Source organism: Necator americanus, chromosome V (assembly GCF_031761385.1).
Source record: "Necator americanus strain Aroian chromosome V, whole genome shotgun sequence".
Lineage (NCBI taxonomy): Eukaryota > Metazoa > Nematoda > Chromadorea > Rhabditida > Ancylostomatidae > Necator > Necator americanus.
The window spans coordinates 24,620,203-24,644,835 of record NC_087375.1 but is presented as its reverse complement, the minus strand read 5'-3'; the positions used below and the strand labels follow the sequence as shown (position 1 = coordinate 24,644,835).

General features: G+C 42.7%; 5 protein-coding genes across 7 annotated transcripts in view; all 5 read left to right on the top strand.

Annotated features, from left to right (window-relative positions):
- The window catches only part of RB195_015058 (uncharacterized protein), a gene marked incomplete at both ends in the record, with an annotated part of 47,967 nt that extends 27,212 nt beyond the window's left edge, over positions 1–20,755 (top strand). Inside the window, 33 exons of one of the 3 annotated variants that reach the window (XM_064205581.1) lie at positions 570–692; positions 802–1,007; positions 1,065–1,189; positions 1,269–1,394; positions 2,119–2,289; positions 2,352–2,497; positions 2,577–2,752; positions 2,809–2,929; positions 3,028–3,192; positions 3,281–3,349; positions 4,912–5,043; positions 5,126–5,195; positions 7,486–7,626; positions 7,718–7,836; positions 7,890–8,055; positions 8,104–8,205; positions 8,271–8,408; positions 10,308–10,438; positions 10,496–10,560; positions 10,621–10,737; positions 10,800–10,978; positions 12,487–12,562; positions 12,622–12,751; positions 12,805–12,866; positions 12,927–13,032; positions 14,541–14,694; positions 14,771–14,865; positions 14,952–15,045; positions 15,570–15,704; positions 16,022–16,120; positions 16,186–16,274; positions 19,539–19,739; positions 20,579–20,755. In XM_064205581.1, the coding sequence (XP_064061461.1) occupies positions 570–692; positions 802–1,007; positions 1,065–1,189; positions 1,269–1,394; positions 2,119–2,289; positions 2,352–2,497; positions 2,577–2,752; positions 2,809–2,929; positions 3,028–3,192; positions 3,281–3,349; positions 4,912–5,043; positions 5,126–5,195; positions 7,486–7,626; positions 7,718–7,836; positions 7,890–8,055; positions 8,104–8,205; positions 8,271–8,408; positions 10,308–10,438; positions 10,496–10,560; positions 10,621–10,737; positions 10,800–10,978; positions 12,487–12,562; positions 12,622–12,751; positions 12,805–12,866; positions 12,927–13,032; positions 14,541–14,694; positions 14,771–14,865; positions 14,952–15,045; positions 15,570–15,704; positions 16,022–16,120; positions 16,186–16,274; positions 19,539–19,739; positions 20,579–20,755 (4,206 nt within the window). Of the gene's footprint in view, positions 1–569; positions 693–801; positions 1,008–1,064; positions 1,190–1,268; positions 1,395–2,118; positions 2,290–2,351; positions 2,498–2,576; positions 2,753–2,808; positions 2,930–3,027; positions 3,193–3,280; positions 3,350–4,911; positions 5,044–5,125; positions 5,196–7,485; positions 7,627–7,717; positions 7,837–7,889; positions 8,056–8,103; positions 8,206–8,270; positions 8,409–10,307; positions 10,439–10,495; positions 10,561–10,620; positions 10,738–10,799; positions 11,027–12,486; positions 12,563–12,621; positions 12,752–12,804; positions 12,867–12,926; positions 13,033–14,540; positions 14,695–14,770; positions 14,866–14,951; positions 15,046–15,569; positions 15,705–16,021; positions 16,121–16,185; positions 16,290–19,538; positions 19,740–20,578 lie in introns of those variants that run through there. The other 2 variants (XM_064205582.1, XM_064205580.1) reach the window with 2 other exon arrangements.
- Positions 19,032–19,434, top strand: RB195_015059 (uncharacterized protein; the record flags this gene model as incomplete). The annotated part of the gene is made up of 2 exons (XM_064205583.1): positions 19,032–19,088; positions 19,231–19,434. 2 exons carry the CDS (start codon positions 19,032–19,034, stop codon positions 19,432–19,434), a joined length of 261 nt encoding a protein of 86 aa, XP_064061463.1.
- Positions 19,526–23,771, top strand: RB195_015057 (uncharacterized protein; the record flags this gene model as incomplete). Its single annotated transcript, XM_064205579.1, has 2 exons — positions 19,526–19,739; positions 22,336–23,771. The coding sequence occupies 2 exons, from the start codon at positions 19,526–19,528 to the stop codon at positions 23,769–23,771; spliced, it is 1,650 nt and encodes a 549-aa protein (XP_064061459.1).
- On the top strand, positions 22,461–23,771 carry RB195_015056 (uncharacterized protein; the record flags this gene model as incomplete). Its single annotated transcript, XM_064205578.1, has 1 exon — positions 22,461–23,771. One exon carries the CDS (start codon positions 22,461–22,463, stop codon positions 23,769–23,771), a length of 1,311 nt encoding a protein of 436 aa, XP_064061460.1.
- Positions 23,772–23,873: 102 nt separating this feature from the next.
- RB195_015055 (uncharacterized protein) lies at positions 23,874–24,242 on the top strand (the record flags this gene model as incomplete). Its single annotated transcript, XM_064205577.1, has 1 exon — positions 23,874–24,242. One exon carries the CDS (start codon positions 23,874–23,876, stop codon positions 24,240–24,242), a length of 369 nt encoding a protein of 122 aa, XP_064061458.1.
- Between the last annotated feature and the right edge of the window lie 391 nt (positions 24,243–24,633).

Here is a 24,633-nt window from a genome sequence, read left to right as displayed (position 1 = left end):
GAGATTGTTCTTCTTCACGAAGATTCAGAGATTTTGTAGGCAGTGTAGCTTAGTTGGAAGACAAAAATAGAGTTTCATATGCGTAGCTTTTTTGACATACGCATTCTCTTGTTTGCAGGTGGGAAATTTCACTCAAATCACTCTAACTGATTTTTGAACACAAAGTTTTGGAACCACTGAACGTAACCACTCTTTTTGTTGCCGAGGAGTTCCAGGAAGAGAGGTTTTTCGAGCAGCAGAAGAAAGCCAACATATGTTTGTAGCGGTGCTGGGCTAGTATTTCCAACTAATCTTCGAGTCGTTGCCAATGCCCAATTCTTGTCCCTGCAAGGAAATAGCTCGAAGGCAATGTTGATCTACTCCGAATAAAAAACTTCCCACAAGCTCTCCATTTCCTAGAAACCCATTCGAAAATCTTTCAGAACCTGATGATTGACCAAAATAACATTTGCACTACATTTTTTTTCGTGGTGAATAATATCCCTGAGAAGCGAAAGAAACTGAAAATGGTGTTTTGATACCTCTGTATAGAAATATCGTTGTTAATGTTTATCATTAGATTTTTTCAGATGGAGTATCAGGCTATAGCCTTCATTGGTAATGATCTTTTCGCTGTAAGGAAGGAACACGATTCCTTGCAACCTGTGTTGGTTCAGATTGATACGAATGATATCGACAACATAGTGCACAAGGTAAACGTTAAATAGTTCGGTGATTTGCAGTAAGTTGTTGAATGGTCCCTCCATTAGGTGAAGGAAATGAGGTTGAGGTGTTCTCTGTATTTTGAAGTTTATGTACCAGGTTTCCATCGGAGGCGATGTTTCAAGAGTGGATACGATGACTTCGGATTGGGTTGGACATCGATTACTGTTAGTGTCCGGACAAGCACTCTACCAACTTACTCTGGATGCCTTCCTCTCCACATCTCTTCTTACGCCTAGGAAGCTGATTGAGCTTACCACAGGGGCCACAGATGCGAAGCAGCTCACCTTTGATCCGTTCAAAAAGTAACATCAATGACAAATTTATCCAACAGGGTGCCCATTCATATCGGATCGCTTCAGCACCGCTTATCTCCTGACAAGAAATGGTTCACTGTTCTCCTTGAATCTTGCACGCAGCAACGAAAAGAACTTAGCGTTGGCTGTTCCATGTCTTACTAGTCAGACTGTAACATGGATGATGACAGGTAACACAATAACAACTCTAATAGCGCAGTAATCTGCTCTCGATAGTGTCGCTTACAATGGTTCTTGTTTTTCTTGAAGAATTTGCGTGGAACCGCGCTTCTTCACCAAAAATCTACGCGTTGACATGGAATGGACTGATAGTGATCGATGTCGAGGAGAACAACAAGTGCAACGAGGTTCGAATTGATTGGAACAAGTTTGGAGGTAACAATTCATTCATCATCATGCCCCATTGGCAGAAAGAAAGAGATGATCTGAAAAATTCGACACGCGCTGACTGCGTATTTTTTTCTCCAGATCAGCGAAGCACTAGTGGTTGAAATCCATAGTAGTTACATACCTCTACGCTTGTGAAATACCACTATCTGTATCGTGTACTGTACTTATTCTGTGGAAAGACCCTAAAGACAACGTATCACGAACTGACGATTTTGGGATCTCTGCGAGCAAATATAGCGCTCGGTGTGTAGGCTACGACAATAAGGGTAGCTTCGTCCAATGCCCCCTAACCATCTTGAAAATTGGGATGGAAAACGGCGGCTGTTCGTACAAGGGTGAAGTTAGAACACGCCACCCATGTTTTCGTTCGTTTTACTGGAAGAGGTGCCTGAAGAGACCCATTGATCTTTGATAACTCGCTTTTGGACTCATGCACGTGGTGGTGCATCTTCACGTACAAGCAGCAACAAAACCAGATTTCCACACCGCTTTTCAGGACCACTAGGGGAAGTCTAACTCTGTAATTGCCCATAGATACCGCACCATCCTCAGTTTTTTGATACGCTGCCTTTGAAGACAATTTGTGATTCTGTCATCAGTTTAAGTTGGCCATGATTAAGTGAATCAGCCATGGTTGGCTAATTTGCTGCAACCTGTGGAGTATATGAGTGCTAACTTTCAACAAAAAGAAACAGTTGTATGTTTCCAGAAAAAGGACTGAAAGCCATGTCAGCGTTTGCAATAGCTGATAAACTATTCGTCTTCGTTACTTCGTCGGAAATGCTAATTTATGGAAGAGAGACTGTAATACCCATTCCGATAGCATATCCTCCACTTCGCCAAATTCTTGCTGTCAGTCAAAGCAGCCAACCTTTCCCCGGTATGGGTTTAATTTTATTAAAATGTTTATATATTCAGATGGCCGTGTTACTAAAATTTCAGAGCGATCCTGCTTCACTTTACCGTCCTCAGCAGGGATACAGTTCACTGTTGTGAATGAAGGTAAAACTGGAGCATTTCTAGAAGTTGCAAAGCCGCCTCCTCAAAATTCCTGCCACGGTGTGTCACTACCGCAGACACACTACGAGGTCAGTTTTGGGTGCTGTTCATTATGGAATAATGAATTTTTTGTTTGGCCGCAGTGTAGAAAAAACAAATAATATCCAGGTCTACTTCACTCGTAAAAACTCCGACAAAGTTAAGCACATTCGCAGCTATACTGAGAAAATCCATGTGGAAAATGGGATTCTTGACAAGGAGACAGATTACGAAGTTACTGTTGCGTGGTTGAACCGTTACTCTGACGCCAGCGGCATCTCCGACTCGAAACCTTTTCGCACGGGGTAGCAAGTCTAGCGAACATCCTTGTGAAATAGTGATTTCTAACCAAAGCGTTAAGGTTCGGGTATCCATCGGCACCCCGATCTCTGCAAGCTGCTGCTGTCACTCCAGATACGGTCTATCTCTACTGGAATTTGCCTGAAACATTGAATGCTCCGATCGCTGAAATCAAATACAAGGTCTCGTCAGCATGTGTTTTACAAAAATCCTTCGTAGAAACTTAGAGGGTCTCAAATTTATGTAACACGAGTGTTACACTAAGCTTACTCTTATAAAGATTTCGCAACAAGCGTCCGGACTTTCTTCGCCTTCCACTATTGCTGTGCAAGAATACATGGATGGGAATTTTTCACCGACCACGTCCGACTCAGCGTCATGTCTCGTCAGCCCGTGCAGAGTGAAAATTGCAAATCTTCGACCAGCAACAGAATATAAATTTTGGGTAATATTATACTTAGACGATCTTGTTGACGTTTCTCAAATAGCTCTCCTGGAATCTCCCAAAAAGTAAGCAATTACGTACAATTTAGGCGACATCAATTCACAAATCTCATTTCAACTCTCAATTTCTCGAGGATTCTGAAGCGATTTCACAGGAGGTTAGTGGAAAGTGCGTTCTCGTAACGTCATGCAAAGCTCAGCCTTCAAAAAACCTGAATCAAATAGTATCGTGTTTGCTGCATTGTGTGGAATATGATAAAAGCCGTTTGAATGTTTAAAAATCCACTAACGCTTCGTGTATTGTTACCCTTAAAGGCGGCAAAGGCTACGAATCCGACATGGCCAAGGTAACCACTGGAAAAACTAGAGATGGGATTGGAGGTTGCAGGATCCGGGGTGGTTGCGCTCTCTCTCCCTAAGAGTCGTTACTCCTGAAGCTGAACAATACAAAAGTGGGGCATTGAAGTGCGAGCTTTCGAAGATCAATGATGTCTTCTCACAGATCTATTCATTGATTTCAAGTGAAATCAATGAATAGGCTGCTGACGGAGCCGGAACGCGTACGTACAGGCGCGTTCCAACGTACCTCGCAGGAACTAACGCGGTTTCCACGCCTTTTTTTACGACGATTACGGAGAGATGAGCGGAACTAAGCCGTATCCAAGAGTCTACAACCCATATCCAGCTTTTTTCGGCGGCCTCTACATCACGTCAGATTCATGGTATGCCGCCTATAAAGGCTGTTATGCATAATGTTTTTCAACTATTCGAAAAAAAGAACACTCCAACAATTAAATTTAATCACACAGAACCTTTGAACATGATTACCGAAGTTAGATAATTTAACAATAAGCTTTTTAAAATCCAATTCTGCTTGTTAATTCATTGAGCTGAGGTTTTCTAAACCACGTAACATCGAATCTTTCTCTGTACCCTCTCACGAAATTCAAAATTGTTTCATGTGTGTCGCAGCCGAACTCAAATTGATAGAGCAAAATTATGCGAATATTCTGTTGTGGGATTTGTATGGGCTGTCCGAAATCAAAGCCGATAATGCTGCTAGCATTATTCAACGGGGAGAAAAATTATCTTTGAAGTAATGATTACCACAATTACATGTTTATGCTTTAGAAGATTATTTTCAATACGAACATACAAACAAAACCAGTCTTAAATGGGCCATTGCTTTCTTCACTAAATTGAGCCCACTTTAATGGAAGAGATTTTTTGAAGTGATGTCAGACAAGTATAAAACAGGTTCCCTCTCTTTAAGATGAGCACACACTTTTATTGTTGGACGTAATCACGAGAATTCAACGAACAACTCAACGAATTGCTGTGAACTGTTTGAAGTTAACTGTTTAACTGTCCTTCACAGTCACTTGCGGGGCTAGCCGATGTGTGAAGGTAGTGTTTTTATCCTCTCAGACAAATCTGCGACAAAATTTATCAATACTGGAGGGATGAAAGGCTTGGTTGACACTAGGGTAGATTCGAACCTTTGATCGATCGTGCAGTCACAGTAGAACCTTTCATCGACTGCGCTATACCGTCCCAAAACTACCTTACAAAGAGGATTTGTCCTATTCATGGAGACTTCATAGAGATCCATCAGATCAATGTTAGAGCCATTAAACAACCATAAAAGTAAACAGTTTCTCTTCTCTCTTCTTTTTGTCTGGGTAACTACAATTCACTTGTGTAGTGCTCAAACTTTTAGGCGTCTGCGCGAACCAAGGATATTCCAGGAACACTTCGTCCTGATAATGTGACGGGATCATCGTTGTTGCTCAGGTGGAACAGTTTGCAGGCTGAGCAACCCCCTACAATCATCTCAGTGCAGTACAAAGAGGTCAGTTCAACTAATCCAACTTCAGTTCAAATAACTAACGAGATTTTCTTTCAATATTCCAGTAGATCTGACTGCATTCCAGACCGGCTCATCAGGAGACTGGAAAGCACCTTCGAATGCATCGTTTGATCCTATGGTTTCCACAATTTTAGGTGTGTTCATAAATGAATTATTCTCACATATGTCACAGCCGCTACTGGTCTGGTTCAGATAATTGTTAAGCATAGTCGTTTAGGAGGCTTAAGTGTGGGCTCCTCCTTTACAGTCTACATTTATCTTTACTCAAAATAGGTAGATTGTTATTCTCTTTTTCGCTTCTCTTCTAAAACAAAATTGCATTGTCGGATAGAGGTTGGCTCACTACCGCAAATGGCTGTATGGTGCTCATAACTGAACGTACACAACACTGTTTGTTCACCGATCATTGCGAGAAACAGAGCTATACCACCTTTACAGTTTACTAGCCGACATACTCAGCTTTTTCCGGTTTAAAGGCATCACTCCACGAATCTGAGGTGGTACGGATTTCAGATGGAGTATTCGTACACGAGATCGGAGATTATGGAGAGGTGGGTGATTCCGTCCATTTTTTCCTAAATGCCGTAAAAAACGACCTGGAAGATACGGCTTCAGGCGTTCTGGCGCACTATTTTCTACAGGGAGTTCTACTGTAGCGCGCCAGCCTTGTGCGGCGCCGCATCTTCCGGTCCGTTTTTTTTTTACGGCAATTAGGAGGAAATGGACGGAATCACCCCCTCTCCATAGTCTCCTATCCCGTACAGAAATACTCCACCTGAAATCTGCACCACCTCAGATTCGTGGGGTGATGCCTTTAAGTCACTTCGCAGAGGCCAGGAACGTTCACAATTACGATGGTATAGTGTTTAAAGGCATCACCCCACGAATCTGAGGTGGTACGGATTTCAGGTAGAGTATACGCATACGGGATCGTAGATTATGGAGAGGTGGGTGATTCCGTCCATTTCTTTCTAATTGCCGCAAAAAACGGCCCGAAAGATGTGGCGTGTGCACACGGCTGGCGCGCTCCAAGCGAACTCCTTGTAGAAAATAGTGCGCCGTATCTTTCAGGCCGCTTATAAGGCAATTAGGAAGAAATGGACTCCCCTCTCCTGAGCTACACGTAGCGTGCAAATTATAGCGCTGCAATTTAGTTATGGAGGTTGCAAGAAACGTACGTATGTATCTTGCACACATCGCATGTTTGTACACGCATACATGCCATATATGCATATTAAATCGTCTACAAACTTTAGCAGATCAGCTGATTTACAGCGAACCCTGCACATAAACAATTTGTGATGCGGCAATGAAGTCAGAGTGCTTTTCGGCCACAAGTCCCGGTCTCTTCGTCAATTATATCTATTTTATTAGTCTGTGGTACTTTGACGTCTGCTTCTCTGAAGTGTTTTAATCAACGTCGGCGGTAGCTATATCAGTGGGAACGGTTTTATGGCATCAAATTGGTGTCGGCGCTAGAATGCGATGAAACGAGATGGAGCAGGTCTTGCTGCATTGGATTTATTTTCATTTTCGCGCATGTACGAGTGAATATGAAAACCGGATGGGACAGGAATGATGTCGGAAGAATGGTTTGCACTAAGAAAAACAATGTGAAAGCGGTTCGGACGTCGAGTTTGTTGTATAGGGGAAATGGGTTTAGACTTCATGTGTTATTGTACAGGTAAATAGGTTCCGACGTCAAAGATTGGTGCGTCAGTGACACAAACAGTGATACCGGTCCGTGGGATCGTGGTATGCGCATGCGCAAAAAAATACTGAAACGTGTCAAGCAGCGTAAGAAGAAAGTAAGATGAGTTGAGATGGGTTCCTTGGTGTAAGAGTGGTGAGCCGAAGAGCAATGAGGTGGTTTTGATGGAGTTAGAATTATGCGCTGGTGTGGGTAACTAATGACTCAAGGTGAGTCCACCAACTTAGGATTGATGTCACTGTACTATCACTTCTATCCTGTTGCCGCAGAAATGATACGCATACCAGGTGTAGCGGTGGGAATAATTACGATTTGCGTTAACACAATTTAAAACACCAGAAAAAAAGAGGGAAAAGGAGTCCTGCACATCACTTCGAGTATTATTAGTACATCGTATTGAGTAACAACAGTCGGGCATAGCCGGCTAGTACGGAATAAATTGACAAGAAATAAAAAATAATGGAAAAATAAATTGTTTCTTTACTAATTCCACAGTCGATACTACATGTTGGCTTTTTTTGGTGAAGAGATGGATTGAGCAGAACATTGTTATTACATTTTAACAGGAGACTAGAAAATCGAAAAGCTTACAAGCTTTCAAAGTCTTTCTTGCCACTGGAACTAGTAGCGATCCAATAGTTCCCATTGGACGCCAAATTAACAAAGTTGTGCTGGGTGAATTTTTTAACTGCTTCTTTGTATCAGTAATTTAGTGCTTATTAATGGATTGCTCTCCGCAACTTCCTATGACTACCGCTTCGTTGCTGCCTATTCGGGAACGTTCTCAATCGAAAACAGAGTTGTGACGTTTAAAGAATACTACTATCAAGGAGTTCAGCAGGCTAAAACTAAAGGTAGGGTCAAAACGCATACATCCACAAGCAGTTACTCCTATCAAATCAGTACTCGAAGATCCTTTGTTTCACTGAATTTTTCGAAATACAGCCGGCGTGCCAACTGCACCGCTAGCAGTGGAAGCTCGAATGGATGAGGAAGGTTGGATTGTGTCGTGGAAAGAACCGGCCAGTGATGGAGGTTCACCCATAACCAGTTACGCTGTTGAGGTGGGAGAAAAATACGAAAAATGCAGAATGTTTGGAGCGAATGGGCATTTTAGATGAGACATAACCGTTCTTCTGAATGGGAAATTGCTGAGAGAGGATTGGACGGTTGGAAATTATGGTGGAGGCCAGCCAAGAGTGACCGCCGTACTTGGGAGTTCCGTGTGCGTGCAGCGAATACTGAAGGATTTGGTGCCTACGGCTACTCCAGTGACAAAATCGGTAAGGAGGAGTTCTGAGACAACTCCATTTTAATTCAAGACTTTTCAGTGCCAGCAACCGCTAGCGAGTCAACGCAATCCTGGCTTTATGTGGTGCTGACTGTCTCGCTAATAGCCATCCTGATATTGCTAACGTTGATTTTCCTAATGAGTGGGTTTGGCCTTACCACATTCTCCAAGCATCAACTGTGAAGAATTCCTTTTCTTTTTCTTCAGTTCGTGCCCGAACACGTGCAGCGCACTTGAAGAAAGAGCGTACACATGACAAAAACTGTATTACGCTCGAGAAAATTGCTGGAATCAATCATGCTCCTTGTCAACCGATGCCATTGGAAATATTGAACGAGATAAAAAGTTTGTCTTTACTTTTCTTTATGATCTTTTCATAATTGTACTATTTTGTTGTCCTCATTAACTGACTATGAACTGACTACGCTTTAAAGGCATCACCCCACGAATCTGAGGTGGTGCGGATTTCAGGTGGAGTATTCGTATACGGGATAGTAGATTATAGGAAGGGGGTGATTCCGTCTATATCTTCCTAATTACAGTAAAAAAACGGTCCGGAATATGCGGCGCGTGCACAAGGCTAGAGCGCTCCAATCAAACTCCTTGTAGAAAATAGTGCGCCAGAACGCCCGAAGCCATATCTTCCGGATCGTTTTTTTTACGGCAATTAGGAAGAAATGGACGGAATCATCCACCCCTCCATAATCTACGATCCCGTATATGAATACTCCACCCGAAATCCGTACCGCCTCAGATTCATGGAGTGATGCCTGAATTAAAGGAATAATTTAGTCATTTTGAACGTTCTCGACTGTTGTATTGCGTTGTCGCATACGCATCGTCCTGTGATTTTCCAGTATCTGTTTGCTCCTTATCTTAAATTATGGCACATCATAATTACTCCAACCAAATCCACCTGTCACACCTTCCTCTTCCAGAATTCTTTTATTCTTTGAAGTCTACGGCCCATACAAACCAGTCCGAATATACGGTCATTTTTCATAAGACTTGTACAATGCAATTTCCAGGATATTATCTGCTGAGTGATTCTGAGCGGTCGGGTCAGTCTTTGGAGATGGACCTTTGACATTGGGTACTGCACCCAAATGCTACACGAAAAATAGCAAGGACCAGAAACTCAGTAAATTTGCAGCCCACGATCTACCAGCTTTCAACTCAGAGAAAGAGAACATTTCTTTCTCCACTTTCTCTGGAGGAGACTTGGCTTTTTCAAAGCGAGGATGATGAGAAGTCAAAATTTGCAAAAGGCGTGTGTGTGGACAGGGTTGAGGTATCAGTCTCATTCCACATCTTCCGCGAAAATGTGCTACTCTCCTCTCGGTGGTCCAGAAACTGAGTCGAGTACCGGAAGCTCAAGCGACAAAAGTGAACCTAATCACCTACCCTGCCTACAGTCTACCGCTCTCTTCGACTCCTGATCTTCGAGCAACATTCAGCGTTTTCTTAAAAGAAGCTCGAAACTGAGGACGAAGTCAAAAAAGCACTCGGCGATTGTTTTGGTGACAAGTAGCAGCCCCTGTTATTGTAATAGGAAATAATCGAGAGATTTTCCGAACTTTGGCGTCAAAGGTGAGATGTGGATGGCGTATTCCTACAATGCCGGGGCCTGTTTTATTTTGAAATATTGGAAGTGATCAAGTTCTGATCGAAGCCAAATTTTTGAGCTCGCCTAAGATGATGGGTAGGGGAAAAGTCCTATTTTCTTTTTTTTAATTAAAATTTTCTTTTAAATTTTCTTTTTCCAAGACTTCAGAAGCCCATTAAAAATAATTTCATGCTAGAAAAAGGAAAGTTTTAAAAGTTTCACTCCGGATATATATGAGCGCGCACCCCATCAGTGTACAGCAACCATGACAACATTTGAACCATCAAGGAACTATCGTCTACTGTAAGACACATGTCACACATCGAATTCCTACCGCATTCATTGTATGGCTGAACCCTTAGGGATTGATCAATGCAATGCACTTTGTCCTTTTATTCTTTATCGCTGGGAGAAAAGCATAAATAAAATGTTAGGATGTGAAAAGTTTGCAACAATGAGGGGTTTTCAATTAAAAACAATACCAGCTTATGGACCTTTCTGACACTAAACAGATGAAGCTTTGTGTATTTTTTTTTCACATTTTACACCTTCTTGTCCTTCTTTATCTGCTCACGCTTTCCGATTAGACTTACACACGCTGAAGAATTCTCAAAAAAAAAGGTTGGAATCCCTTTTAGATCTTCCTCATGTCCGCTCTGATTTCATTCGTTTGGAAAAGAAACTTGGCACAGGAAGCTTTGGAGAAGTGTGGGAAGGTGTTGCTACTCGTTTGCCAATGAGAGATGGAGAGACTAGAGTGGCGATTAAGGTGTGCGGTTGGAGGCAGAGGAGGTTATTATTCAAGGGATTAAAATTCAAATTCCAGACACTTCGACATGGATATGAGGAAGCAGAGAAGATGAAGTTCATGAAAGAGGCTATCCTGATGAAGTGAGCCAGCCAGCTAACTAACTAACGTATAGCATTGCATGAAAAATTATCTCATTACAGCAATTTTGACCATCCCAACATTGTTAAACTTCTCGGTGTATGTTTGGAAGGACCCAAAGAGTATCTTATTCTCGAATTAATGGAAGGAGGAGACTTACTGAATTTTCTAAAAGCAAGGTGTGTTCGTGGGCTTGTTTTGCATCAAAACTATTTGAAGTATTTGAATTTTATGGATTTAGCTCGCCAACTGATTCTTTTCCTTCGCAACTCTCTCTTCGAGACGTACTATCGATGCTAATAGATATTGGACGGGGTGGTGCATACCTCGAATCAAACCAACACGTTCACAGAGATCTGGCCGCTAGGAATTGTTTGATCAGCTCCGGCACACCACATCGAAATCGAGTCACGAAGATAGGTGCGCTGCATTTCCCAAACGACCAAAACGAGACCGATGTAGATGAAGGTGATTTGCTCGCTGTGCTGCGTCCTGCCTTTTAGTTCAGAATTAGTGCGTTAATAGTGAATAGTGCATGTGCCCAAGTAATTACCACGAGCACCTGCTTTTCTGCACGTTAACACGAAAAATGTTGACGTAGGCGCAGTTTGAAAAACTGAACTATCCCACTGCTCTCGCGCAACCGCTGCCGATTTTTATCTTTCTGACACTCTGCAAATGATAGAGAAAATCCAGTAGCAGGAACAGCAAAAAGAACACCAGATAAACCCGCTTCAGGAAGTTAAGTAGTATCCAACATTTTCTTCTGAGACTTGCTAACTCTTTGGAACGCACCCCCGCTGTCTGAAGAACCGAAGTGGAAGCAGTGTGTTAAGTAGCTGAGCAGCTTCTCTGAAAGCCAGTACAAAATAAAGCTTACAAAAGCACAAATAGGGAAGAAATGAGGAATAGAAGAAATGCAGAGGAGATTTCATGTAGACGTTATAGAAGATGAGGATTAACAACCTTTCCTTCCGTTCAAAATAAAAATAAATGTCCGTAAGGCGTATGTCACTTTGCAACAAGTGATTTCCTTTATGTATTAAACAAGCAACAGAATATGGCAAGGAACATATAAGGTCCGCAGATATCGCTCGGAAAGGGATCACAGACGGCAGTGATGAGGTTCTTCGTCAGATAACCGAGGACGCTGACGCAGAGCAGCGACCGAGAAGCGATCCTGTAGCCCTTCGGATGCATGGATTTGGGCGACGACCCCTTCTCCTCCTATTCAGAGACTAACTTATACTACTCATGCATCGTACACGTATGTCTGGCCAAAAGCTTGCAACCAAATGGCTGCAAAGGGCAAGCGTGATGCGACAGCGCAGACAGGTACGATGTGTTGCGTCAATTTGTGAGCACTGACTAGGAGAGACAGATCAAAAGCGATCGGACTGGCCGAGACATAGCCTGCCGTACGTTGTCTCGAACGTTGACAGAAATGTTACTAGAAACGTGAGAAAAAAATACAGCTGATGGTGCTGATATTGTCGTCAACTATTAGTAGTATTACAACAGACATCGATTCTTGAAAAAATAACTCATGATTAGAAGTGAACGTCTGCGGTTGAGAAGATGTGAATCAATATCAGTTTCAACTATCATCGTCGCGCCTAGAGAACGAAGAAGAAGGGGTCAAAGCTTTCAATAAGCCTTTTAAAGGCGAATTGCTTGCTAGACTCGAATTGCTGCCGCTAGTAACTGGCGGCACGATGTCGTGTAGACAACACCGGCTGACCAGCGTAACCCCTTCTCTCTTCTTCACTTTTTGGTGCTATCAAAAACAAAATTATAAAAACGATTGAATTTGTGGCAGTGGATGCGGTTGTTTGCTGAACATGACTGAGGCGCTTGAGGCAATAGTGTACTAACAAATGCAAAATGAACCATATTGTAGTTTGTTACTTTAATTAGAACTACTGCAGCTGATTTTGGTTTGGCCCGTGGTGTCTACAACACGGAGTACTATAAAGTTTACGGAGAAGACTTTCTTCCTTTGAGGTTAATTTGCACGTATTCACTGTCTTCCGCTTCCACTTTAAAACAATGAAATAACTTAGGTGGCTTGCACCGGAATGTATAACAGACGGCATATTCTCGTCCAAAAGCGATGTCTGGGCTTTCGGTATACTGATGTATGAAATAGTTGGGCTTGGACAGATGCCGTATCCCAGTATGGATAACAGTCAGGTCTTCAAATTTGGTATAGTGTGTGCGTACATCTTCATTTTACTCACTTCTAGGTTCTCACGCACGTTAAGAATGGAGGAACACCTGCTAAACCTGTTTACTGCCCTGATCCGCTGTAGGTTGCACTTGTAGCTAGAGGCATGCTTAATTCTTGTTTACTGCTTATCAAATTTAGCTATAAGATCATGCAGAATTGCTGGGCATACGAGAGAGACCAACGTCCAACGTTCGCTGATATTTTAAGCATGTTTGAAAGGCTTCGCGGCAAAATTGAGTTCCAGGTTTGTTGAGTTGTGTGTTTTAACTTTTGTTTACATCTTTCCTTCTGTTTTAGTACAGTCATCTATCTGTCTCTAAAACGGATCATATTCAACCTTGAGTACAATTTTAGCAATTTGTTCACTCTTATGTTGATTTGTTTGTCTAATGAGTGAAAGATCTGAATTTTTGATCTTCGTGAAGTTATAACAATGTTTCGTGAAGCGAACAACATGTAGTACCGATGATGAATACCCAACTAAATGCAGACGAACTGTTTTCATAATCTTTTGGTGCAAAAGATTGCCACTCATCATTTCATACTTACTTAGACACAGACAACCCGTCTTCACTGCCACTGCGGGCTGTTGATGAGATTGTTGAGTTTCAACGAACCTCCAGAATCCGACCCATTCGTGCTCCAAGCACATCAGCCCATTCCGTCTCCTTCGAAGGCATTTGGCATCTCTTTAGATCTATTCTAACGTTCTTGTAGTTCTTGTCGACTCACGGCGGCCAATCAATGCTTCGGTCTCAACATTTATTTAGCTGGGTCCAAATACGAGACATTTTTCTCATGTGCGATTTGCGTTCTATAGGCGTGTCATTTTAGGTGACATCGCAGATGGACGCGAAGGTCGTAAGTAGTACGTGCGCAGTAATGACATTTTCATGAAAAGAGCTCAAATTCTGCGAAACTGTCGAGGTTCGGTAGGGAAGCATGAAGGAGCAAATGAAGGCTATCCAAAATATTTTTCACAGATTACGAAAACTCAACTTCCGACGTGGAGGACTTTTTAGTAGGAAGCTAGACGGACTAACAAGGCTCATGCAGTACGAACGTGCCCACTGAAAGCAACCGTCGGCGAAAAGCACCACCCCTTCAGCCATGGAAAAAGCGAAACTCGTTATGGTCCGCGCGCTTCTGATAGAAGTGCAGCAGACGTGTCGTGTTGGTGCGTCGTCAAGGGAGAAGTTGCAGGCGTCGCCTGCGCGTCGCAGCACTGGCAGAACCATCGAACAAAGTCATTCCTGAGAACTCTGCTAGGCTCTTATCGCAGCTGACACTACGGAACCCTTCTCCTTAGCATATATCATGTCCCTCAAGTACACATTATCTGTATCCCTTCTGCCTTATTTGCTGACCTGAGGGTGAATTGAAATCTAACTGGTAGTGATTTAGTAGTGGCTGCAAAAATATCAGCTGCTAGCTTAGTGAAGGGAGATAACGGACGCTCTCATGACGGAATGATTTGAAATGATTTGCATGCATGTTGCATGTTGGAATGATTTGCGCAAATATTTCTAAGGCGATTGAGATTTGAGCCTCTGTTTTTTTCTTTAGATACTTTAACACAATCTTTTTCGATCCCCAAACGTTACTATGAGAGTATACGGCAAAGTTGAACGGTGGGCCAGCGATGAAATTAGAAGTTGATTATTTGGTCTGCAACCTTGCAGAAATTGTCTTGCAACTTCTACAGCAATAATTGCAGTCAGGAATTGAAGTTTCACTTTTTTAATGCTGCAGGACGACAAACCGTACCCTCCATGCACTGGGCACTACAATGCAGCATTTGATCTATCACAGGATAGCACATCCAGTGAGAAAATGGAGTCGGAAAAAGGGATTCCAAACCAAGCATTCTATGACGGAGAAAAGATATTGGAGCAGAATCGTTTTGGTTTGTTTGTTGAAAATTCTGCAAATTTTACGTCTTACTGTGCACTTTCCATTAAAGTCGATTTGAACAGTTTCAGATAAATCAAATAGTGGAAGCATTTCTGCCAGAAAGGGGGGACCGTCACTTATTCGTTCTCTGAGAAAAGAAAGTAAGACGAAACCCGTACCTCCTGTAAGTATAATTTGATCTATGGGCTTGAAGCTTGTGAGCGATTTTTTTGCTATCAGCACTGGGAACTGTAGCTGCGCACATTGCAGCCATCGCCGGCAGAAATAGACATGAGACTGGATGCAGGGAATCGGGTGGGCAGCTCGGTTTCCAACGAAACGCTAACGACTTCATGTGATTATGGTGACTCGTCTTATTCGTTACGCAATCTTTTTCTTTTCCTCATATGTTGCATAGATAGTCAAAAGATTAATCTTGAATACATGTAGATGGATTTGATCTTAGTTAAGGCATCACCCCACGAATCTGGGGTGGTGCGGATTTCAGGTGGGTTATGCCTACACGGAGTTGTAGATTATGGAGAGAAGGGTGATTCCGTCTATTTCTTCCTAATTGCCGTAAAAACAGCCTGGAGGATGCGGCTTCAAGCGTTCCGGCGCGCTATTTTCTACAACGAGTTCGATTGTAGCACGCCAACACTGTGCGGCGTTTTTTTACGGCAATTAGGAAGAATTGGACGGAATCACCTTCCTCTCCATAATCTACGACCCTGCATAGGAATTCTCCACCTAAAATCGTACCACCCCAGATTCGTGTGGTGATGCTTTTAAGGAAGATATGTGTCCAATTACCATATGAACAGAACTCTAACCTTTTTAAAGGTGCACATATATGGTATTTTCAACTTTGTGCACTTATCTTTAAAGGATCTTCATATCACTCGCCATCTTTCGCATCTTCATCTCGATTTCCATTTCTTTTGCCTACCAATACGTCGCCCTACGAAGTTCCGAAGAAGAAGACTTCTTATGCATTTGAAAGTGAACATGCGGAAGAGATGCGTAAGTTTCCACTCTAAGATGTCTGATGTTGTCGAAGTTTTGTGACATTCCAAACAGCTAAGGCGTACATACTATATATATATATATATATATATATATATATATATATATATATATATATATATATATATATATATATATATATATATATGCATAATTTCATTAATTTTCATTAATTGTTGTTTCACTGTCCATCAATCTTTCCGTAAATAACCACATATCCTATTCTTGAGACAGCCCAAACACACACTACACTTAAACAGAAAAGAAACGCTGTTTCATAAACATATCGAGTATTAAAGGTCGGATATTTACAGCACACAGTCGCAGTTGGGCGGGACCAACGCACTGTCGAAACCGTGTAAACCAACCTTCTTCTTCGACGTATGCGTTCACAATACATCCAAGTCAAAGCGGCATGTTTCTTCTTTCCTAAATACTACTTCTTTGCATAAGATTTCTCCCGAATAGGACTTTTTAGACGCTGATTCCTCCCAATCTTCGACACAAAAAAGTCGCGCAGCTCTTCTGACACCTTCCTCGTCGTACGACAACCCACGAAGGAGCAGAGTCAGTCAAGTGTGAAGATCTACCGTTGATTTGTGTTATATTTCTCATTACCCGTCTCATTTGTATCGTTTCTTGATTTGAGAACGGAATATTTTCGCCTTCACCGTTGTACAACGTTGCTGACTACCAAAGTCTTTACTTTAAGATGCCTTTCACTCTGTTGCTCATGCGAGGTGCCATGATTGTTCTGCTCCAGCTAGATACTTTAGATTTATTCGTACTCCTAACGTTTTCTATCACTTGTGTCAAGTGTATTTGAAATGCAAAAAAGTTATATTGCAAAGTATGGCATCTACTTTGTATGAAGTTCCAGTATCGAAGAAAATCTACTGTGTTAAGACATGTACCCTTACCTGCATATTTCGTGCTTACCACATTTCACTTTTCGGTGAAAGAAAAAACACGACACGTGACACATAGAAGTGAGCTCTAACATACAGTGATGTTCTCATCTGCAGCACACCAATACATCTAATCTGTACTCTACAGCGCTGGAAAAAGAACACTGTGTTCCGCTACCCCCCTTCGGAGGTAGCGGAACACAGTATTCTAGGCAGTTTTCACCAAGCGTATGGTTCTGAAAACTTGAAGCTTCACTGCTGTTCGAAAATGAGGTCATGAATGAGGCTTTGCTCAGCAACATAGAATTGTTGGAATAGTTCCTGTGAACGTATCACTAGACATCCATAGTAGTAGTTGGGGTTCGTTTCGCTCGAATTACGTATTGAGTTGAAATGCAAATTGTGAAACACCATTCTAAACATTGCAAGAAGCTCTATCCTTCTCCACCAAACAGCCGAAAGTATTCAGTTCAAGCGGCTTGATTGACTAGTTTGACTTCCTAGCAGTTCAATCAGGGGCTACTTAATTACACTTGCGCTATCCGCAACTATCGTTAGGGGGGAAAGAGCTTCCTAATTATTACAGACAATACGAGGAAAGATCTCAATTATAATATAGATCGTAGATTACCAACGGTTTTTGCAAGAACATTGGCACGTTGGATGCCAAATCCGCGGAGTTATAAACCTAAACACATAACTAACAGTACTGGATATTACGGATTGATATGTTCTTGAAATACAAAACTTATAAAATGCAATTTCCAAATATAGCATTAAAATTGTTCACAAAAAGTATAAAAAAATCACATCTTCTTCATTCTCCATTTTGCGAAATAAAATACGCGAAATGTAGAGCTATACCTCAAATTAAAGACGTATTAACATAAACATACAAACACAAACTTGAAATAGGGCGGAACAAAGAAGTAGTAAACAACAAATAGTTAAGAGAAACTTTTGGACGGAGAAAAACGCGGTGACGAGATACAAGAAATGAAACAATGAAGCAAAAAGTGTTGCAACCTACGATAAAACAAAGTTGCAGTAGCAGAATACACAAACAGGACACACACACAACACAAAACAATAGTATGCGTATAACATAACAAAAATACAAAAAAAGAAACAAAAGAAACAAAAAATTAGAAAAAAACGCAAAAAGTACGGCGACAAACAAGAAAATGCGGCCTACATCGATCCGAATGACGTCACGTCACTTGGCAAATTGCCGGAAAACGCTGTTCGCGGGGAGCTGCGAGCGGCTAAAAGCCGCGTTGTTTTTTTTTTTTTTTTTTTTTTTTTTTTTTTTTTTTTTTTTTTTTTTTTTTTTTTTTTTTTTTTTTTTTTTTATAATTTTAAAAAACTTTTACTCATACGTTGTGATAACTGACTTGGAAAATAGGACTAACCACTCTATCGAAGTTTTCTTCAACTTTTCCTCTCGCAATCACCACTTGGTCCATATGGAAATACGAACCTACACAGTTGGTATAGTTATAAACTCGCGTTCTTACATCTAGACATTAAGACTGAATCAACAAAGAAGCAACGAACTAAGCAAAAAACAAAAAAAAAACCGAAAAGACCGAGTAGAACCAAACAAAAATAAAGAATAGCACAAAGAACAATGGTAATTGTTCTCAAATGCTTTGCATTCGCGCCAGTTTCGCTGATTTTCAAATCTCTCTCTGTGTTCTCCTCTAACCGTTCTGTTTGTTCCACTATTTCGATTTCGCGGTTGTCGCGAACGTACGCGCATTCACCACGTTTGCGATGTCGCATATGAGGGGAATAAGTGGGCGGAGCGATGGGTGGGGCCACCTACTTGGGCAGCAGCGAGAGCTAATTCCTTAGGGATACGTTTCTTCGCTAATTGCTCTGCCGAGGCATTATCGAGGCACGCTCGAAAATCCGCAAGGACCCTCTTTACACGCACCCGCTTTTGCCACTCCCCGCGTGTCAGTTCTACAGAGTCGTAAACCAACCCACATCTCGATTAATCTATGAGGTGATTAGGTGTGCATGGTGGACCGCATCGATCGAACTCGAGATCGAGGTAATCCTAATGGGGAAGAATAGAAAGAAGGCTTTGTCAATGAGATCATATATGACAGAAGTCGTCGAAAGAGTCAACATCACTGTGATATCCTTACAAAAACCAACGATCACAGCAATCAGTCAGCGGTATGCTATCTCCGGAAAAGCCTTCATATTACCGGACAGATTTGTGGCAGTAGAATGCAGCGATGAAACCCAAACACAATCCCACTTCTCTATTTACACGAATCGTATAAGGTGCCACTGTGAAAATCTCACAGATGTCAATGTCCAGAAGAATCCTTGAGTCACCTGAGAAACTCCTCAGCATTATCAATAGAAACGCCCTCCTACAACCTCGCAAGGGAAGACGACAATGATGACTATAACCGAGGAGGGAGAATTTGTGCTCACACTAGACCTCGAAATACTGGTAAATACGTCAGAAATCGTGACCGAGAAAAAATGCGAAATCCAGACAATTGATCTCACAGATTGCTACAGCTATGAACATGGGGCTAGACTAATCACAAAGTGCCGTTCACTACTGGACAGTTGTTTGCAAAACATTCCAGTTCATCAATCATTGTGGACCAGCGAATGTCAGCAAGACCACTTTGCTAGCATTTGATCATACCATTGTCCGAGAAACATGCACAACGGACTGTTCAGAGAATATTGACATCAAAGGCCTGCTAAGCTGTCAAATTGGGCTCAACATGGCTGTTTTTGAAGCATCTAATCAGATCCCAATGGCTTTCGGATTGGATCACACTTGATGTAACTCCTATGGTCAATGCCTTAGCCAAACCTTGAAAAGCAACCGTTGCACTAGTATGTTTGGCAAAGTGTGCAGTTTATCCTTTTAAAATGTTGCTCGCAGCTAGCCCACTCCGTTGCTGCGCAGCAAAGGAAGCGATCAATCGTCAACCGATCTCTCGATCAGCTGACAATCAGCCACGGGCGACCAAAACTGAGTTGGCTTACCGATCTAACGACTGCCATTGTTGCCCATGCTCTGGTGTTGCTCATCCTCTCGAGTCGCCCGCTTGTGGGCTACCAGCCGAAGAAAACAGCAGAGCAGGTTTAGACCGCGAAATAATAAATAGAAAAGATAAAAGTCCCGCAAATAATAAATTGCAAACTTTATTATTTATTTGCGGGAACTATTGTTTGCTATAATTATTGTATATCATTTGCGGGAAACTTGTATTTCACAGCGCCGTACACGATACGGGTTTGATCTCGTGTTTCAATACGAGGAAATGTACTAAGTTAATATCAGTTCATTATCTGTTGTATACACACGTTATCAATTATGTTCATACACGTATGCACAAAAGCATATTATCCCGGTCGGCTCTCTCAAAGATATCATCGTTTTGGACAAAGTTTCAATTACAAAGATGTACGTTCTCGGGTGCCCGCAGTCAATTACAACTTTTTTTATTATGCACTCAAAAGCACTGGCACACCATCAAGAGTAGTGGAAGATACATCTAGGCTATTCGTTAAAGGCGGGTTCACCTGAACACGTATCAATAGTAGTGGAAAGCAAAGAAACACAAAATCATGTCTTCCGCTGGTGCTATGCTTTACGTCCTGGACCATCTGAACAAGTGCGACATCGCCACACCACTGCATCATCTGCTCTCCCGCCTCGACAGTCTTGAAGAAGCATGCCAAAAGCTTCTGGAAAGGGCTGGTTCTAAGTCCAGCTGCTTCTTCTGCACCGTGGACAAAAATCGTGACAATCACCATTACGGGAGATGTCCACAGTTCCCGGTTCCAGTCTCCAAAAAGTCAGCACAGGCGACAAAGCTGAATCTGTGTCTTCTGTCTGAAAACGGCATATGAGAATGCATGTGGAGTCAAGAGTGGAAATTGTGGCCGAGGCCACAATTTCCTGCTCTGCTCTTTTAGGACACCGCAGCCGTCCACGAAGCGGCCGTACAAGAAGTAACCACAACAACGCCACCAACTCTTCAACAACTTCGTACCCAACCACTCACCAACAACGCCAACAACGCTCTCGCCGCCAAGCAGCCACCACCCTACGCCATCAGCCAGCCAACGCCAGCATTAACAATCGCACAGTAAAATTCGATATCATGCTACCAAAGGAAGGGAAGAAAACCCAAAAGAACGATAAAATATGATTCATTATTAAATTGATTGTATGTATAATACGCCGTTCATGATTATTTTCTGTCTCTCCTCGCCGCGCAGTATCATCTAGCGATGATCACTTATCATGACCTCACTGCAACTCAAGCAATTTATGGGCGTGGCCCGCTTATGGTAGCTGTTGCTTGGTGTGCTTCAAATATACTTCGCTTTCATTGCTCACGAGTGGTCGTCTAGTTGTGGCAATAAACATTCACTGAACCACCTATTTATTTATTATATTTATATTTCCTATATGGAACGATTCGGGCAAAGATTCCAAGAGTCTCAGCACCCCACACACGTGAGATCGTGATTTTCGCACAACTCAAGGTGAATCGTGATTAGCGTTCGTTGAACCCTTAGCCAGCAATGTTAGCATCAAGTCCAGAAAACTCTTAGGAAAATCTTAAAAATCAGTAAATGAATAAATTGGATATCTTTGCTCAATGTGATCGCAACATGTCTAATGCGTACCGGATTAGGTTCCTGGGTAAACATATCATTGATACTGCGAGCTGCTTCTGCAGCTTTTCGACCTAGCTTAAGCTGAAACAAGAAAATGGTGCGAATTTGCCTCTTATCCATGCTATATTTGACGTTCTGAAAAAGGAGACCAAATAATTTGTAATAAAACGAATATAACGGCTAGATAGAGCGGAGAACGCCCTTCAAAATAATGTATAAAGTCCAGGTATTATAACAAAATTCTATTTGAAAATACGTCACTTGAAATATAAGTAACAAAAACCGCAAAAACTTCCTTGACAACCCAGTAGATCGATAAAATCAATACTTTTGTCTAAAGTTGTGACGAAATCCCCAGCAGCATATTCTAAAAACCCCTTTGCAAGGTCTCTCGATATCAGGAAGAAAAAAAGAAATCAATAAATTGGTAAAATTCATGCTTTCAACTAAGATGGTAGCCACACTCGTAATGAGCGCGTGCCAAAATCACGCTCAGGAAGTTCCTACTGCATCTGAAGGGAACTAGCGGAATAATGCAACATCAATGTAATCGATCAACGGATCAACACTTTCTTGTTAAAAATGGCCTGAGGTCTGTGCCCTGTCCCAAGGTGTCTGTAGACGACGTTTGGTCCATATCGACCTAATTGAGGTATAATTATTGCGTGATCATGCGACGAATGCACAGCACGTGTTTACTATTTGAATGATGCGCCGCATGATTTGTAAGAAATCGATTGCTTAGGAGAGAGTAACGAAATCAACTCGTACAAAAACAAACAGTAGAGGTGCAAGGTGACCCTTCATGTCCATTTGCACTCGTGTAATACGAGCTTGTTTTTTGGCAGTGTTTGCTGTTAATTTAAGACTTTAGTTTGTAGAGATTAAGTTTCTCCTTATTTTTCTTGTGACTACGCGTGATTGGCGTTTTCTTTGCAACCGTAGTCGTTGTAATGTCTTAAATTCTGTCTCGAGAGAAAGATAACCATGCACGTTTACGCGAAAAGTGGGGCAGAAATGAAATTTTTATAAACTAGCCTCTGAAGAGATAAAGAACATCTGCTATCGGCAACGAAGGAGAAAAGAAGTCGTCTACGACGATTGCGTACTCGAGGACTCCTTGTCCCAAGGTGACTGGCACATCGAGGAGGACCCAAACGTGGACTACGAGATGCTGCTCAGAGGATTACGAGCCTGTGCTGAACGTGCCTCGAAGCCGCGCACGACAAGCTTGGATCGAATTTCGAAGACCACCAAGGAATTGTTGGAAAGAAGAAGGGCTTTGAGGCTTGATCCGAATGCATCGCACATTGAGCGGTTAGTAGCAAACACTAGCTGCAGAGAGGCGTTGCAGGAGGATCTTTTGAAGTACAGGCAGAAGAAGATTCTAGAAGCAGCACAAAGAAGAACGAGTCTAAAGAAGTGCCGCAGGGACCTCCGCGAATATAATATTCCGCTAGCAACCTTGCTGAGCGAAGACGGGACTCGCACGTCTTCTCGTCGTGAGATGGAAATCATAACGGAGAGGTTCTACTCGAATCTTTTCCGTTCATCAACTCCTGTGTCAAGCCCGATCATCCCCACTGGCGAAGCTCCACCACGGATTCTCCCTTCGGAAGTACGAGTCGCTATCAAGAGCATGAAACCTGGCACAGCCCCCGGACCTGATTTTATATCAGCAGACTTTCTTCGGGCTGGTGGCCATCCGCTTCATGTAATCTTAGCAGCGCACATGACATCCTACCTTCAGAGAGAAAGGATCCCAGACCAGTGGAAGACCTCGCGAACCGTTCTTATCCATAAGAAAGGTGACCGAAAGGACCTTCGGAACTACCGTCCGATATGCTTGCTGAGCGTGTTATACAAAGTATTCACCAAGATCATCCTCACCCGCATATCTAGGACGCTGGATGAAGCCCAGCCTCAAGAACAAGCTGGATTCCGCCAGGGGTTCAGCTGCTTGGACCACATCCAGACCGTGTCGAAGGTCATAGAGGTTTGCCGGGAATACCGCCTGCCCCTTGTTCTAACCTTCGTCGACTATGAGAAAGCCTTTGACAGCGTAGAAACGAATGCAATACTGTCAGCGCTGGTCGACCAAGGTGTGGACGCGTCGTATGTGAGGACATTAGCCCATTGCTACGATCGATGCACGACTAGGATACAGCTTTTCCACCGCCTTCTCACCATACCCATTGGAGAGGGGGTACGACAAGGCGATACTATATCGCCGAAGCTGTTCACAGCTGCATTGCAATGGATAATGAAATCACTATCCTGGGAGGAAAGGGGCATACGTGTTGATGGAAGATTCCTTTCGAACCTTCGTTTCGCGGACGACATCGTTCTCTTTTCGAGCAGTACCAATGAAGCAGAAACGATGCTCAACGAAACTCAACGAGAGAATAGGACTACGAATAACCAGAAAGAAGACACAGTTCATGAAAAACGCCTACTGCGAGGACGGAGGAGTACAACTTGAAGGCTCCCAAATCGTGATAACTTCGTCATACGTATACCTCAGGCGTTCTATGAACATGGAAAATGACTTGATGGAAGAACTGAATAGAAGAATGAGAGCTGCATGGGCAGCATTCGCAGCCGTCAGGGAAGCTACGGACCAGCTGACGGACCAAGATCTTCGTGCCATCTGTTCGACTCGACAGTCCTTCCAGCGCTCTGTTACGCAGCGGAGACGTGGGCAGACACCGAGGCCACGTCTAGGAAGCTACTTACTACCCACAGAGCTCTTGAGAGATGTCTCCTGAAGTTTAACCGGCGCACACAACACCTTGCCGGTCTTCGTAGCTCCGACTTAAGAGGAATGTCCCTTTTTCGCGACCCAGCAGAATATGTGTCGAAAGCAGAACATAGATGGGCTGGTCATATCATGAGAAGAATCAACGATAGATGGACTAAAAGAACGCTAGAGTGGATCCCAAGGGACGCTTAACGCCCCCGAGGGAGACCGCCAACGAGATGGGGTGACGTGTTCGCTACACGGATGGACCAGCTGAGAGCTCAGCTGGATACGGCTCAAGGACCTCGTCAACGTCACTCACGAAGCTTGAGAACATCTTGGATGACAATGGCGAGGGAACGAAACGAGTGGAAGAGATGCTGGGGCCCGCACTTCCAGTGAAGACGGGCCATCTAAGTATCTAAGTAAGTATCTAAGTAAGTAATGCCGTCTAGTGCACTTTTGGACGAAAAAGTAGTGAGAAACAAGAAGAAAAGTGCTTTAAAGGCATCACCCCACGAATCTGGGGTGGTACGGATTTCCGGTGGAGTATTCGTGTACGGGATCGCAGATTATTGAAAGAAGGATGATTCCTTCATTTCTT